We start from the raw sequence: 16725 nt of genomic DNA, 5'->3' as shown, positions 1-16725 counted from the left end.
TGGTCCTTGTCAGGGAGCGAAGATGGCCCCCCGAGCCTGGGGGCTGAGGGCTTTGACCAGAAGATACAAAGTGCCGTCAGAATGAGGAGACTCCACAGGGAAGGCTTCTCGGAGGAGGGGCCCTGGGGTCAATCCTGAAGATAGAGGGAAGTCAGGAAGGGGGAAGGGCATGCCCAGGTGTGGAGCTGGAGCCGCTGGAAAGCCAGGCTGAGTGTGGACAGGCCAGGGCAGTGGCGCACAGCAGGTCAGGGAAAGAGAAGGCAGGAATTGGGGTCTGGGGAGACCAGGGAGAGCTGCCTCTGAGGTTCAGGTGGGGAAGTCGGGCCATTCTGCCCTGTGCCCATCCTGGGTCGTGCCTGCGGAGCCCCTTGGGTACCCAGGCACCGGGCTGGTCTTTGTTGAGCACTTGTTATATGCTGGACGGGGCGATGTGGGGCTGGTGCAATTAGGCCAGTTTCCAGATGGAAAACAGGCTTCGAGGGATCAAGCAGCTTGCTCAAGGCAGAGCAGCTTTTCGAACTCCATTTTGTCCCTCATCCCAACACCTGCCCGGGACTGGGGCTCTCGGAGTCCCCTCCCTGGCTAGGGGTCCAGAGGGCAGGGCTGTGGGCCGCACAGCCTCTCCTCGCTCTCAGGGCAGTCCAACTTTGGGGGCTTAGGCTCCCTTCCCCTTTCCTGGAGCCCCTGGCCCCTCCCAGGCGAAGCTGCCCCCAGGCCCCAGCTGGCTCTGGCTTGGGCCTGCTTCGGGCGCCCTCGCCACCCAGCATCTGGCTCCCCCCGCATGGCGGTGAGTGCCCCAAGTGCGGGCCTCAGTCAGAGCTGTCTGAGAGAGAGGACGGGTCACAGCCCTGCCCCGAGGACCTTACCTTGTGAAGGCGGCCTCCTCCCTTTCTCCCAGGAAGCACCGGTCTGTGGGGCTATCGCTCTTGCTTTCCAGCCATGCCCAGTCGGCGCTGAGCCATCGTTCTTCCTCCCAAAGCAGCCCCGGGTCTGATGGCTGTGGCCCAGGCAGTATACCCTGTCCGACGGAGGAGGGAGTGCTGGTGGCGGAGTGTTTAGGCTCCAGCGCCCGCCGCCACCACCGGGCAAGGGGCAGGTACAGGATGGCGACATGAGTGTCACCGGTGCCCGGGCCCCCCAGCTTCCTCCGGTAGCTCCCCCACACGGACGGCGCCAGGTGGGCAGGCCGGGTGGGGAACCCCGGAGGTGAGGTGCCCCGGGAGACCTCCCTTCTCCCCGGGGTGCACACCTCTTACCTCGCTGCAGGCCGGGGGCGGCCCGAAGGGGTGAGCACTCCCGCCGTAGACCCGTCCTCCCACCTGACGCGCGGGCTCAGCGGCGTCCCGCTTCCAGGTTTCAGGCCCAGACTCAGCCTTGTCACTTGTCGGTTGTCCTTGTCCGGGAGGGAGTCTCTCTCTGCATACTCGGGGGAGCAGGAGGCTGGACCAGTCACCCCAAAAGAGCCCTCCCTTGGCTCTCGACTCTCCCTTGAATGAGATGCCGTGTGCGCAAAGGCCTCTCACAGCGCCTGGTCCCCGTGTCCCCCCGAATCCTGGGGGGGACGGGAAGAGCTGGCAGGCAGGTAGCGGTCTCCCAGGAAGCAGAAGGGCCCACGTGCCATGCTCGGCACGTGACCCCAGGCCCTTCCAGCCCGGGGTTCTTCAGTGAACTTAACGGGCTTCTTTAAGCCACAGTTTGGACACGGCCTTTAGTCCCCAAAGCTGAGAAAGGGGAGCAACCTGCAGCTCACTGCCCTCTTCACCTCTTCTGCTGTTGGACTTGGCTTTCACTCTTGCTGAATGGAGGGACCGCAGAGGCCGCTGGGAAGACAGCCAGGTGCTGACTTCACGACCACCGGCCCACCTGTCTCCCTCGCGTGCGCTGACCCGATCCACGGGAGGGTTAGCCCCGCCGTGGGGGTGGGAATTGCCCTCTGCTGCAGGTTAACTCCACTCCCCTGAGTACTACTGCTCAGTCCCCCAGCCCCGCGACAGCCCGAGGACACAGCCACCCACGGGGATCTCCGCGCAGCACACTCAAGTGCTCTGGGAAGACCAGTTTTTCATCAGCACTTCTCCCCGCCCAACAGTGTGGGCAGACTTCTGTCCTGCTCACCCAGCCCACAGCAGGTGCTCAGTAAACGTCTGAGTGAGTGAGTGAGTGAGTGAGTGCCCGAAACAACGTCCCTCAGGGAGCCTGCATCTGGTGAAGGTACCGGGCAGGGAATCCGTGATCGCCGAACTCCTGTGTGTGCCCTGGACGTGAGGCGAGAGCATGCTGTAGGAGCTCTGTCTCAAGACCGCTACTTGAGAAAGGATCAGGTCAGCCGTGACTAAATTGGCACGGGAAGTTATGGGTATAAGAATATACTACATCTTGCAACATTTCTGCTCCCTTGTAGTCACTGCAGATGATCCAGATGCCCAGTACGCGTGAGGAACTGTGGACGGTTTCATTCCCTGGGCCGGTCGAAGATCTGTTGTAGGCGACCCAGGCTCTTCGTTCTAGGAAGCACTCACCGAGCATTTCCTCTGAAAAGCTGCACGAATTTTCAGAGGAAATGCTCGGTGAGTGCTTCCTAGAACGAAGAGCCTGGGTCCCCTGGGTCAGTCGTGGAGCTTGTGACTCCACGTTGGGAATAGGGATTACGTAAATAAAAACCTTGGGGATGGGGGCGGGGGGCCTGGGGGGCTCAGTCAGCGAAGCGTCTGCCTTTGGCTCAGGTCACGATCCCAGGGTCGTGGGATGGAGCCTCGAGACCCTCGTGTTGGGCTCCCTGCTCAGCGGGGAGCCTGCTTCTCCCCTGCTTCCCCACTCTATCCCTGTCGCACTCTAATAAATGAAATCTTAAAAATTAATTGCATAAAAAAGGTAGGGAACAGTGGTAGGAGAGTCTATGAAGTAATTTTTTTAAAAAATTACTTATCTATTTATTTGAGAGAGAGCACAAGTAGGGGGAGCAGGAGAGGGAGAAGCACACTCCCCACTAGGCAGGGAGCCCGATGCAGGGCTCCATCCCACGACCCTGGGATCATGACCTGAGCCAAAGGCCGACACTTAATGGAGCCAGTCAGGTGCCCCAGAGATATTTTTTAATCTTTTTTTTTTTTTAAAGATTTTATTTATTTATTTATTTGACAAACAGGGATCACAAGTAGGCAGAGAGACAGGCAGAGAGGGAGGGGGAAGCAGGCTCCCCGCTGAGCAGAGAGCCCGATGCAGGGCTCGATCCCAGGACCCTGGGATCATGACCTGAGCTGAAGGCTGAGGCTTTAACCCACTGAGCCACCCAGGCGCCCCCAGAAATATTTTTTTAAAAGATTTATTTGAGAGGGAGAGAGGGCCCGCACACACACTAGTGTGCGGGGAGGGGCAGAGGGACAGGGACAGGCAGACTCGTTGCTGAGCTCAGAGCCTGATGCAAGGCTCAGTCTCACGACCTCAGGTCATGGTCAGGATCCTGATCAGGATCAGGATCCCAGCCGAAATCAAGAGTCTGATGCTTTACCGACTGAGCCACCCAGGTGCCCCTGAAGTACTATTTTGAAAGACACAAAGAAAGAATAGAAAATTAAAAACATTAAAAAATATTTGTACCACATTTCAATGTATTTTAGAAACTTAATTTCTTTAAATTATGAGTTTATATAATGTTTATATTCTGAACTTCATCTTTTTAAACAGTGAATTGGAGTGTTGGTCATGCGAATTATAACCAATGTTTTTATGAAACAAAAATAGCACCAACTTTAAAGAAATTACCTATTTGGGGGCGCCTGGGTGGCTCAGTGGATTAGGCCGCTGCCTTCGGCTCAGGTCATGATCTCGGGGTCCTGGGATCGAGCCCCGCGTCGGGCTCTCTGCTCCGCGGGGAGCCTGCTTCCTCCTCTCTCTCTGCCTGCCTCTCTGCCTACTTGTGATCTCTCTCTCTGTCAAATAAATAAATAAAATCTTTAAAAAAAAAAAAAAAAAAAAAGAAATTACCTATTTGTTTTTTGTTTTTTTTTTTTAAGATTTTGTTTATTTGACAGACAGAGATCACAAGTAGGCAGAGAGGCAGGCAGAGAGAGAGGGAAGAAGGCTCCCTGCTGAGCAGAGAGCCTGATGTGGGCCTCGATCCCAGGACCCTGAGATCATGACCTGAGCCACCCAGGCACCCCAAGAATTTACCTGTTTAATAGATCATCTGCTTCCTAAGGGCGGAAGACAGAATTGCAAACTCAGTGACGAAGCCCTTAGTCCAAACTTTTGCAGCGAAGCTGGTAGGTTCTGGTTGAAGTAACAAGCTGACAAGGTATGATTAAGTAATCTGGTTTTCCTTCTGAAGGTTTTACAAATTTTAGTTATATTGAGAAAATAATGATGAAGCATTTTCACTTCTATGATAATTTTTTTTAGATTTTATTTATTTTAAAAGATTTTATTTATTTATTTGACAGGCAGAGATCACAAGTAGGCAGAGAGGCAGGCAGAGCATGACCTGAGCCGAAGGCAGAGGCTTTAGCCCACCGAGCCACCCAGGCGCCCCTATGATAGGTAATTTTGAACACTTATTTAACTTACTGTTTGGAATGAGACATACTTTATTTAAAAAAAAACTGGAAGCCTTGGGTGCCTGGGGGGCTCAGTTGGTGAAGCAGCCAGCTCTGGGTTTCAGCTCTGGTCATGATCTTGGGGTCATGCGTCGAGCCCCCTGCGCTGGGCTCCTGGCTCTGCTTGTCCCGCTCGCCCTCTAATCCTCCCTCTCCCCGGCTCATGCTCTCCCTCTCTCTCTCTCTCTCTCTCTCAAATGAAATCAAATCTTAAAAAAATTTTGAAGCTTTTGCTGTAGACGCTTCATCACCAAGAGAACAGGAGGAAAAGATGGTCTTGGGATTCTAAAACGGGTGGGAGGGGCCAGCCAGAGGTAGTGGGGCCAGCGGGGGTGGGGTGCACATCCCGCCCCCCACCCTGCTTCCTGTGAAGTGGGGGTAGACGTGTCAGCCCCTTGGGCGTGTTGGGGTGTGCCAATGCCGGCCCCCGGAGCCCGCCCTCCTTACGGTTCGTTGGCTGCCAGGAGCAGAAGCCCACCTGCTGAGCGAGAACACCCGCCGCAGAGGATGCGTGGGGCGCCCCGGCGGGAGGGAAAGGGAGCCTGTGGCATCTGGAAAGACAGAGGCCAAGTCTGCGCCAGGGATCCTGCGAGCAGGAAACCCTCCCTGTGGGAATGAAACGCAGAGTCTGTCCGGCGAGAGCTCCCTGGGCTGGGCAGGGGTCGTGTCCGCAGCGGGTGGCACCAGAGGCCCAGCCCACGGTGCCCGCGCCCCCCAGTGATGGAGGCACGACACACTGGCTCCGTAGTCCATGACACCAATAAATGAGTTTGGACACAGCGAATCTTGGAATAGGGGGCCCCAGAAGGCCCTCTGCAAGGGCTCCAAGGGGCTGACTTGTGGAAACCACAGGGAGGGGGTGAAAGGGTCTTGGACAGCCCAGCTTGTTCCCTGACGCCTCATGCTCTTGAGACCACCACCTGCGCCAGGGGTGCTAACTGGGCGCAGGGTTCACCCCAGGGCCAGGGTGTGAGCCCTCCGGACCGGCCGCATGGCGTGAGAGCAGGGAGAGCAGGGACAGTCCCTGCCGGCTGTGAGGACCAGTTTGGTGCACGCGGGCATCCCGCACGCCCTGGGTGTTTGCAGAAATGAGGGGCCTGGGGAGGCCACACCCAGAGTGACAGAATGACACAGGCGTGCCCAGCTCTTCCGGGGCATGTGCCGCTGGAGTATGACCCGGGGAACTGAGCGGCAGCTCCAGGCTCTAGAAGGGCCCCTCTTGTCCCCACTCACGGCGCAGGTCCCACCACTGTGGTGCGGGTCCCACCTGCGTCTGCCTGATTCTTGCCCGGGGCCGCGACGCTTGCGAAGGGAGGCGGGTGAGAAAGAACACGAGGCCGGTGCTAACTGCGTCCCAGTTTCTGTTTGTTTATTTTTTTTTTTTGTTTCTTTTTTTTTTTTAAGTATGGAAGCTCAAGTATAAGATGTAGATTTTTTTTAAGCTTTACAAAAAAACAAAATAAAACAAAAAACTCCTTTTGCATTCCGTAAAAATTGAAAGAAAGCACCTGGCCAGAAGAGCGGACAGTCAGCAGGCCCCACCCCCGCACCCCCACCACGTGGTCTCCGTGGGACAGGGTTCAAGTCCGTGCAGGACAAGGCGGAGGGCCACCCCCTTTCTCCCGGAGCTGTCCCCTGTCCCCCAGCCCCAACCCCAAGCTACTCCCAAACACACGTGGAATCAGATTTCCAGTTTTTCTTCTCTCTTTCACACACCACAGTTAGTTCATAAAATTTTTTTGTTTTACATTTTTTACACCAATGTAACAAAAAGGCGGGAAGGAAGGGGAGGAGGACAGTATTTTATGCCTATAAATGGGTGGGGGGCAGGTGGGGGCTGGGGCAAACGAAAACACATGGTCTCTGCGGAAACACGGAGAGTTCTGACAGCAAAACGTGGTGGGAAGGAGGCCTCAGAGACGGAGGGTGTTGACTGGGCTTTATTCTCGGGGGGAGACGGCGCCGTGCGGTCGGTGAAGCCGGTGTTACGTGACCTGGTGGGGAGGCGCGGGGCGAGGGAAGGGAGCAGAAGACGAGTTCTCTAAGAAAGGAACCTAACGAGCGTGTGGCGCGTCCTGGTAGCACGGAGCCGAGCTCTAACACTGCTGCTTTCTCTTCAAGGCCTCCACCAGGTCATTCTTAAGAGCTTCTTGCTTTGATTTGTCTGCGAAAGTCTGCACAGACCTGCCAGGGAGGAAAGGAGTCCATCAGGCTGTGTACTGGGCAGGGGTGGCAGCGAGGGCCAGGGTGCCGCGGTGCTGGTGCCAGGCTGGGCCCCAGGGTGGGTGGTGCCGGAGGGGGGCCGAGGGCCACAGTGCCCCAGACCCGCACCGCCCCCCACAGGCCCCTCACCAGGCCCCACAGGGAGGCACACAGCCCACCCGGACAGGAGCTCACCTCTGCACCAGGCTGGGGGCTGGGGGGGCGCCCACTGCAGCCACCAGCACCCTGATCGCTTCTCTGGGCGCAGGTCCCAAAGTCAGCCTGAAGCTGAAGGTGGCTCCTGGGATTCCCCCTCATCACACCCCTGCCCGGCAGAGGCAGCCCGCCGCTTACCCCCCACGTGCAGGGGGGCAGAGGTTCACCCAGTGAACATTTGAGACCTTCTGGACAGCTGAGCAGACTGGGTTCACGTCCGGGGGGCTCCTGTAGGGCAGGCACCACTGGCCTTGAACTTGGCCAAGAAACTCCCCGGGGCCTGGATTTCCAGAGGCAGCATGGGACTGAGCTAAGGGGCCCTGGGTCACCACCGCCAAATCCGGGATTCATGGGGACAGGCTAAGGTACGTGCACTCGGCGCGGCTGTTCACACTCTTCCTCAAAGCGAGCAGCCGCCCGGCTCCGCAGGGCTGGACAGTTTACACAGCACTTCCCACACGTCCTCCTCTTCCTCTCAAGAGCGTCCTGGAGGGGTGTCTTCCTGGTGTCCCCAGTTCACAGATGAGGACACGGAGGCTTCGGGAAATGCCCCCTGATGACGCCTGAATGGTCACTCTGTCCAAATGACCCATCATGTCGACCAACCAAGCACTTACTCGACTCCTCATAAACTTTCCAACAGTTCTGCAGCAGCAGACACGAGGGGTCTGGCGGGAAAAGTGCGGACACCAGGCCCCTCGGGAATCCCAGGCTCTGTGTGCGTTGGCCATGAGGAAGGATGGGAAGGAGGGACCAAAAATTAATCCTCAACTTCCCAAATGGGTCAAGTAACACAAAGCAGTACTGAGGAGAAAAGGGTCATCCCCAGCTCAGTTCTGGCTACCCACTCCCGGACCGCACAGAAGTGGCCTCCCCACACTCCGAAGGCGCACAGGAAAGACCATCCCTGCGCCGCTACAAACTCTCACGAGTGCTGTCATTTTCCAACATTTCTGAACACCTGTCCTGGTGGCCCCTGGCTCTACGGTGGCAGAGGAAGGGTCGGCACCAGCCCTGGCAGTCCTCGTGCTTCAGGAAAAGCCCCCCGCGGGAGGCCGTGGCAACTCGCTCAGCTCCCTGGCCGGCGCGGGTGCTGCCTCTTCGGGAGGGAGGAGCCAAGCAGAGCTGTGCCCAGCCCTCAACCCCCACCAGGGAGAAAGTTCCAGAGTTAGAACCAGAATGAGAATCAGGTAAGAGACGGGAGACTGGGCTTTAGAATGGCTTGGAGGTGTAAGGACCGAGAACTCATTTAGGGGACAGAGCTTGGAAAGGTCACTGCTAAGCCACGTCCAACCGTGTGGGAAGGACACGTCCTGGACCCCGGAGTGCCAGCTGCCCACTGCTGCAGGGGCAGGGTTATGCTAGAAAGCCTCCAGTGGTGGCCACGGGACTGACCAAGGGCAGGGATCTAGAAGACTTTAGAAGCAAACACCCCCCCACCCCCCCGGCAGGGCTGGGATGTCACGGTCCCGGTGTGAGGCCAGAAGGACGTGCGGAAGTCCCACGAATGCAGAGTAGCCTTGCCGCCCGGTTCCATAAATAGCACCCCCCCCCCCAACCTGGAAATCCTGCTGAGCCTTCTGGCTCAGGTCCCCAGGGGCCAGTCCCTGGGCAGATATCCCCTAGCCCTGGGCTCTGCAGCCCTGCCCTACAGGCTTTCCAGCCCCTCCTGGGACTCCGACGGCTTTCATACACCTGTATCTGTCCAAGCTCAAGTTGTGGTTCTCGGCTGTTCTCAACAAGCAAGACTATTTCCCTTCCGTCAGTGTGAGGCGTTTACGAGGACGGCCGCAGCGTGTTAGGCACAGGTTACGCGGGTCCAAGCTCCAGCAGCAGCCGCTCTGGGGGTGGGGTGGGGGGTTGGGGGGTGCAGCAAGCCCGGCCAGGGGGTTTCAGCCTCTGCTCTGTGCTCTCTCCTCAGGCTCGGGGCCATATGCCCTTTTCAAAAGTTGTGGCCGCCCACATTCCACTTCCCATCGAGAAGGCTTCTATGGCTTCTGGGACGCTGGGTGGGGAAGTCCGAGACCCTGGGCGCACAGACCGCGGGCCCGGGGAGACTGTCCTGGGGCAGTGGTCTCGCAGAAGGCCGGGCACACAGCCCTGCTCTGTGGCCAATCCAAGTGGTGTAGACAAGCGGCTTCTGCTGGAGAGGCAGGGTTAATCCCCAGACCGGGCTTCTTCCAGAGCCAGAGCCAAAGCCCCTCTCTGCCCCACACCCTGCCTGCCTGGAGTGCAAGACACACACAGCACACACGTGACGCGGGTCTGTGTTACACGGGGCCGCATCGGCACGTTAACGTGGCCGTCCACGGCCAGGAGCCAACACACAGGGGGTTAGTGGTGGTTTAAGGGACCGCGTGGCCACAGCTGGTCCGGGGGTGGCGGCGGGCTAGTGAGTCCTGTTTAGTGGGGTGGGTGCTCACGCCTCTCAGGCAGGATACCTGTGACGGCTTAGTTATCAGGCTGGATGTGGATCTGGCGCTGGGTCAGCACTTGGGAAAGCTCCCTCTGCAGCTGCTGAAACTTGGGGTGGTCAGGGATTACGTCAACAGATCTACAGAGAGTGGTCAGAGGTGAGTGCGATGGGGTGGGGGGACACACCGAGGAGCAAGTGGCCGCTGGAGACGCGGGGCCAGAGCGGTGTCGTCCCAGCCCCCTGCGCACGGAGGGGAGCCGCAGAGCTCGATGCTGAAGGTGCTCACGCCCACCACCCCCTGCGGGGAGTGGGATCCTGGAAGATGGTGCGCTGGCCCCCATGGGACCACAGGACAGCGATGCTGCAGGAGCGGGGGAGTGACACCTACCAGGGGCCAGACGGCCTGTCGCCGCGGGCAGGTGGGAGACTGGAAAGATGCAGGTGCAGAGGGGGCTCCTCGCTATTTTAAACTCTAACGAGGAGGAGACCAGAAATTTGTCTCCTGGGGGAATTCACAAATCAAGGCTGCCCCGAGCGGCTCCCTACCTCTGCTTTTGACCCAAAAGGAGAGAATGACACATGGAAAGGGGTTCGGGGGGGCGGGGAGCTGGATGCTGAGGGCAGCGCACCAGACCCTGGCCTCACACTGTGCCGGGGCAGACGCTATCCCATCTGACCCCTGAGCAGGCCTGCCTCCCTGACCGCAGGAGGGTCCTGGAGAGGAGACCGCGTGAGCTCTTCTTTTTCCGACTCTGATGAACGGTGCTTATCCCACAGCCACCTCTCCTGCCCCCCGCCCCCCAAGGGGCTCTGGCCTCCTGCTCTGTCCCCGCCGTGGACTCTGAAGATCCAGAAAGCCCTTCTCAGCCTTCACTTGGGCCAACGCCATAGAACTGAGGGCACAAGATGGGCGGGGGAGGGGCAGCTGGGGACCAGGCCGCTCAAGGGGCTGCAATCCCTCACGTGTGGTGAGGTCCAGGCAGATGCTACAGATGGGACTGGCCCGGCGGGGGACTAAGCGGGGGGGACTCCAGGCACAAGGGCACCAGTGGCTATCCAAGTGACAGTCCCCAGAAAACAGAAACAGCAGGGTAGGAACCAGCGTCTACGTACGAGGTGTCTGACCTTTCCAAATCTGCATTAACGACCCCACGGGGTGGGTACTTCAGCCAGGGGCACCAACGAGGAACCTGAGGCCCAGTGCCACGTGACTACCACACCGCACACCTAGAACTCCAATCCACATCTCTTGGTTCTGAAGCTTACGTTTTGGGGTACGTTACCTCAGCCCATTGACGATGTCCTTTGTTTTTCCAAAGTAAATCTCATTCAGCGTACTTCTGATTTTATTTTCCATATCCTGGGAAGGGATGCCAGTCAGACAGGGTGGCAAACCGGAAGCCTGAGGCCCATTACCCTACCCCCAACCCCCACCGCCCACCAGCCCACCCCTGCAGTCCCCACTGCGACCACAGGGGGGAGGCGCAGGACCATGCCAAAGCCAGGTGAGCCAGCCCCCCAGAGGCCGAGGAACCCCTTCAATTTGCATGCTGAGCGCTTCCTAGGCTTCAGGCACCAGGAAGCCAATACTCAGGGGCTGGAGGCCAACGCTGACCACGATGGGAGCCGGTCTAAACCACATCACCACGCCATAAGCCCCCCCCCCCCCCACCAATTTCGGGCACATTTCTGAGCAACCCAAGCACACCGCCCCTTCTTCCACAGAGTGTGGCCAAGGTAAGGCAAAGGCCACTGCAATCTGAGCGCAGGCCTTGGAGTGCAGACTTCCAGGAGCAGGAGGGGGTTCCTTGCGGGGGCAGAAGAGGGGGTGGCTTATGAGCAGAGCCCTGTTTGCATGCCCATCAGAAGGCTCAGAGCATGAGCCCAGGGCAACAGGGCAAAACCCGAGAAGCACGACAAAGGTGACAGGCGCTGCGGGCTGCCCCCGGGCTGGAAGCAGTCAGGCATAAGGCCAGCAGGCCACACCCAGGCCTCGGCCCACACTGCAGGAGTGACCCGAGCCCCGAGGCCCACTCACCTCTACCAGGCGCCCGATATTGGCTATGTGCGGGGAGCAGTCGCTCACGGTCTCATCCTTCTCCATCTGCAAAAGAGAAGAGCATTCCTCCAGGTCAGAGGGCCGGGCACTCCCTGCGAACGGCAGCCTCTGCCTCCAGCACCATGCACTCCTGGGCTGTACCAAGAGCCTGCTGCTCCTGCCGCCAGCCGTGGAGCCAGCTCTGGGTGGTACAAGGCCACCTTCCCAGCTGGGGGACCCAAGCACGTGCGACCACAGCTTTAGGGCCTAAACAGCTCAGCCACAGAGGCCCAGAGGCCCAACTCCCGGCACAGCGACTTCTGCTGCTGCCCGGCTGGGAGCATGACCCTCCCAGTCCCCGGGCCGCCGCAGGGAGGGTGCAAGGGACCACGCTGGCAGGTACTGGCTAGGGAGGCAGGGGAGCCTCCACTGCCCTGTGATGGCGGCTTCAGAGGGAGGGTCCAGCAGCCCGGAAAGAGCGGGGAGGCGGGTTGGGGGCCTGAGGCTCGGCTAGGGGTGCCGCAGGCGGTGAGGGCAGAACCAAGGCCGGAGTCCTCCTACTGCGCAGTGTGCGGGCTGGCTGCGGGCCCGGGAGCGGCTGGAAGAGAAGAATCTGAACCCAGACACCTAGGCTGGGACAGAGTGGGACCCAGCAAGCCGAGCCTCGGGCAGGGTTTGGTCTGACCCAATAATTATAACTATTAAAGTTCCGATAAAGTTTTACTGAAAGTACTAACAGGCGGCAGCAGGGGCGGGACCCCCGGCCTCTCCCTCTGCATCAGCCTTATTTCCCTCACGGGCCTGGTCGCTCCCTTAGGGAGAGGTTCCCCTGTCCACACCTTGCGGGACGCCCAGGAGAGCGGTGAGCGCACGAATGCTCGGTTATGGAACGGAACTGTCGTTGAAATAAAACACTGAGGCTGAAACAGGTCATCACGAGACAGGACGAAGAGCTAGGAACGGCGGTGTCGGGACGGCCAGAGCTCGGAAGGGCTTCAGACACACAGAGAGCGCAGGGCCGAGACGGGCCAGTAAACGGGCTTCAGGGGATGGAGACCCCGGCGGCTGCTCGGGGAGCGCGGCCGTGGCTCAGAGGCTGAAGGTTTTCCTGCTGCTTCTCACCTGTCTTGACTTCTCTATCAGGGAGAATGATCGTCAGGCCATAAACGGTAGAAAAGACCCAGTTACGAGTGAGATGAGGCCCCAAATGGGCAAGCAGATGGCAGGAGAGACCCAAGTCACTCTAACTAGTCAGGTTCCCAGGGCCGGACACGTCCGATTCCATGGAGCCGTCAGCCATCCCTGAAAAGGGACCGCGCGCCCAGGAGGGCGGAGGCTGACCCCACTTTCACGGAACAAGGAAGATGAGAGTCAGAAATTAAACATGGGTCTGACAGTTTGACTTACACAAGTTGTGATGGGACTGTTTAAACACATCTGTCGGCACATCTAGGAATCCACATGGGCTCGTCGTGGACAAGTCCCACAAGAAGCCCTAATTTCCTATTCTGAAGGGGATGCTGGGAGCAGAGAACTCCTCCAGGGGATCACATCACTGGCAGGTTCCCACCTAGTCCCCTGCTGCCATGGCTGGGATGTCGGGTCCCCGGGGCAGCCTCTTTGCTGTCCCTTTGCTGTCCTGCAGGCTTCCTTCCTGGCCCCAAGCCAGCCTGCCTGCGTGGGACTTAGAAGAGGCACAGCCACGAGCCTTCTCAGCATCCTGGTGACAGCACCATGGAGCATGGCCAAGCAGAGTCGCTTGTTTTACTCAGTCTCTAGAAGAACTCTGTTCTCGACCCAAGGACATGGAAGCTCAAAGGGTCATCCGCCCGGGTCACAGCACGTTTGCTCTTCCTGCCTCGGCGGGCTGAGGTGAGTGCGAATCCCTCTCGGGCTCAGACGTGACTCCCACCGAGTAAAAAATGGGAACCGAGTCCTGCGAAGACACGCATGGTTCTGAGGGGCTCGCAAGCCTGAAAACCATGTGCTGTGCGGCCACTATGTTGGGGACAGGACTGGTGCTGGGGCCTGGTCGGGGGGCGGCGTCCCACGACGGCGCTGCAGCGGGGGGCTCCAGCCCTCAGGAAGTACCAGCCTGGCGCAGCCACACTTGCAGGGCCGGACTCAGTTTAGGGGCTGGGCTGGGAGAGACCCACCCGCAAAGCTTCAAAGGTCCGAACACCCTGACCTCAAGAAATGGGCAAGAACGGGCCATGTGCCCTGCCCCCGCACCCCTGGGCCAGCGATCCTGGGGAGTCTCGACCCTCAGAGACTACCTGGGTCCCTACCAAACAGCAGTGAGAGCTCCTAAACTCAGAAGCGACAGCTCCTCCCCATCACTTCAGGTCTCCTAAATCCCCCTCCCTGGGCCATCCCACGGGAGCTGCTGGAACATGTGCCCTTAGCCAAACCCTGCCACCGAGACAGGTGGGGTGCGTGCGTGCTGGACAGAAGCTGGAGCACACTCGGGAGGAAGGACGGTGCACCATCTACCCACTTTTATTTTTATTTATTTACTTTTAAATATTTTATTTATTTGACAGAGAGAGATCACAAGTAGGCAGAGAGGCAGAGAGAGAGAGGGAAGCAGGCTCCCCGCTGAGCAGAGAGCCCGATACAGGGCCCGATCCCAGGATCCTGAGATCATGACCCGAGCCGAAGGCAGAGGCTCAACCCACTGAGCCATGCTTCCCCTGCCACCCAACATGGAAATGGTTCCTGTGCCCAGATTGAGGGCAGCTCAGAAAGCCACTCCTCTGGGCAGGGAGAAGCCTGGGGGGTGCGACCCAGACAAACATGTCCTCCCACATTGAGAAGTCCCTCACCTCCCCAGCTCAGTGTGGGGTGGGGTGGGGAGCGGCGCAGGCTCCTGGCAATCTCAGGGAAGCAATGAGCCTCTGAGCTCACAGGGGCCCATTTTATTTTTCATTCATTTTTTAATAACATTTGAAAAAGAGAGAGCGTGCACACGTGTGAGTGGAAGGGGCGGAGGCAGAGGGAGAGAGAATCCCAAGCAGACCCTGCGCTGAGTGCAGAGACTGACATGGGGCTCAATCCCACGACCCTGAGATCACTGCCTGGACCAAAACCAAGAGTTGGACACCTAACTGACTACGCCAACCAGGTACCCCACTGAGGGCCCCATTTTAAATGAGGATTCCACAGCCCAAAGTGAGGCCCAGGCTGCTGGCAAAGGGGTCCGGGCCATCAGGGTAGGTCAAGTCACATCAGCAATTCAACCTCTTGGGTATCGTCTCTGTGCTCCAGAATCAACCTTCCAATGAACTGAAGTGGTGAAACCACCCGTCGCCTGAAGGTAAAAGAGGTCTGGGGTGTGTGTGGGGACAGAGAGGGGAAAGGTAAGGACGCCTGGTCTCCTCTGGGAGCAGATGGACTCCCTGGAAGGGAAGGAAGACACGGGCTGGGGTGCGGGCTGAGCCTTCGGCACACAGACGTTTCCGTGGCCCCCTCCCACACCCCTGCTGACTCCCTCCACACCTGGTGAGGACCAGCCTGCTGGAAATGCTGACCCACCAAAAACAGGCCTATTTTTGCAATGCATATATTATTACATCCTTATAAAAGCGGCTGCCAGAGGAAAACATTTTTATGTGCTGTGGCCACACAGATGTTCCACAAGGTGGTTCCAACCACGTCTGAGGTCAGAGCCCAGCCCGCCTGTCCCCATCAAGCACCTCCCTCTCCTCCTCTCTGTGGCCTGGAGACAGGAAGGACACGGCAAGTGTTTGGAAAGCAGGCCGTCCTCCTCAGAAGGGGGGCACGGTCCCTCCCCTGGCTCTGCAGCGCTTCCCAGCAGGCCTGGCCTGGAGGGTGGGGGGCCCTGCGGGAAGCCAGCCCCGGCGCCATGGCTCCCGCTCTGGAGCCCAAGGGCTGAGCGCCTCGGCCTACCTAGGCCTCTGCCTTCTGCTGACGCCGACGCCGAGGACTAGGCCTGGCGGGACGGCAGCTCCATTCCTGGGGCTCCTCCCATCCTGTCCTCTCGGTTACTGACCTGCGCTCTAGGAAGAGCTGGCCTGGGGGCCAGGATTTAGCCTGCTGTCGAGTCCGAAGACAGGCAGGGGTCAGCCAGCCTCTCAAGGAAGGTTCGGTTTGCCCAGTCTAGGGAAATTTTAACTGAGCCTAAAACGACGTGTATTCTAGAAGACGGGGAAGTCTCTGCCGGTGAGGCGGGGGGAAGCAGCACAAGCAGCTCTGATTCACCGAGCGACCAGGAGTCCAGGCGGACCTCCTTCTCTGCAACTGTCTCCGAACAGGCATCATGAGCCTGCTGGTGAAAATGGAGTTTTGGAGAAGGGAAGAGGACGGTCCAGGTCACACAGCTGGGAAGGGAGCAGGCTAGCACTGAACCAGGTCTTGACAATTCTGAAACTTGTTTTCTTGCACGAGACCTCTCTGCTCACACCCATGTACATTCTTTACCGGAAAAATCAAAGACAAACCTCAATCCAGGGCTCGGAAACCCCGAAGAGTAACCATCCCTGCCTCAGCCCCCTCCCTCCCCCTCAGGGCCCCCCCTCTTCGCATCTCCAGAGCCTTCCTCTCCGGCCTGACTGTTCCTAGAGGGCTCTCGGCCTTCATCCCTACGCAGGCCACCTCCCGGCACACAAGGCCCGGCTGCAGCCGTGCCTCCCCCAGCAGGAAAGCACTCCCTGGGCCCTAGGCCCTGCTCCCCCACATCCGGAAGAGGGCCGTGGGCCTCCTCCCCACACCAGAACGTGCCGCCCGGCCTGGCCAAACCGAGCGCCAAGCTCGAGTCAAAGAGCATTTCCCTGCCACGACGCACGGGCAGGTGGCCCTGCGGGAGTCGCTCTGTCACGGGGAGCGTACAGAGGAGCAGGCAGAGAGAGCTCAGCCGGCCAAGGACTGGCCTGATCCCCCAACTCGACAGAACACTCCACCTTCGTTTCTAAATATTTAGAATCTGAAAAAAAAAATATCAAACGAACATCTGCAGGGCCCAACCCCAGTTCGGAAGTCTTGGATCTCCTTCCCGAGATTTACGGCCTTGCCTCCTTCCCGCGTCTCCAGCTGTCACACAGGAGAAGTGACCTCTCAGCGCAACTTCCTTTTCAACATGTTGGTACTTGGCTCGCAACATCTGTTACTTGCTCCACAGCCTTCCCACTGGGGCCGGGGTGGCACAGCGCCAGTGGGCACCCTCCGCCCTCCTCCCCTGGAAGGACTGCAGGATTTGGCTGTGAGGAGCTCCCACAAAGACGCTGCGCACCCTTCCTCCCTGG

At 58.8% G+C, this 16725-nt stretch overlaps 1 protein-coding gene across 4 annotated transcripts in view; it reads right to left on the bottom strand.

Annotated features, from left to right (window-relative positions):
• Positions 1-6273: 6273 nt before the first annotated feature.
• Positions 6274-16725, bottom strand: part of CAPZB (capping actin protein of muscle Z-line subunit beta) — a 127654-nt gene continuing 117202 nt past the window's right edge. For 3 of the 4 annotated variants that reach the window (XM_045999107.1, XM_045999081.1, XM_045999096.1), the window contains 4 exons: positions 11465-11530; positions 10710-10786; positions 9452-9564; positions 6274-6776 (listed from right to left, as the gene is read on the bottom strand). In XM_045999107.1, the coding sequence (XP_045855063.1) occupies positions 9462-9564; positions 10710-10786; positions 11465-11530 (246 nt within the window). In that variant the 3' untranslated portion in view covers positions 6274-6776; positions 9452-9461. The remainder of the gene's footprint in view (positions 6777-9451; positions 9565-10709; positions 10787-11464; positions 11531-16725) is intronic. The other variant, XM_045999086.1, reaches the window with a different exon arrangement.

Source organism: Meles meles, chromosome 1 (assembly GCF_922984935.1).
Source record: "Meles meles chromosome 1, mMelMel3.1 paternal haplotype, whole genome shotgun sequence".
Classification (NCBI taxonomy): Eukaryota; Metazoa; Chordata; class Mammalia; order Carnivora; family Mustelidae; genus Meles; species Meles meles.
This window is presented reverse-complemented; position numbering and strand designations above follow the sequence as displayed.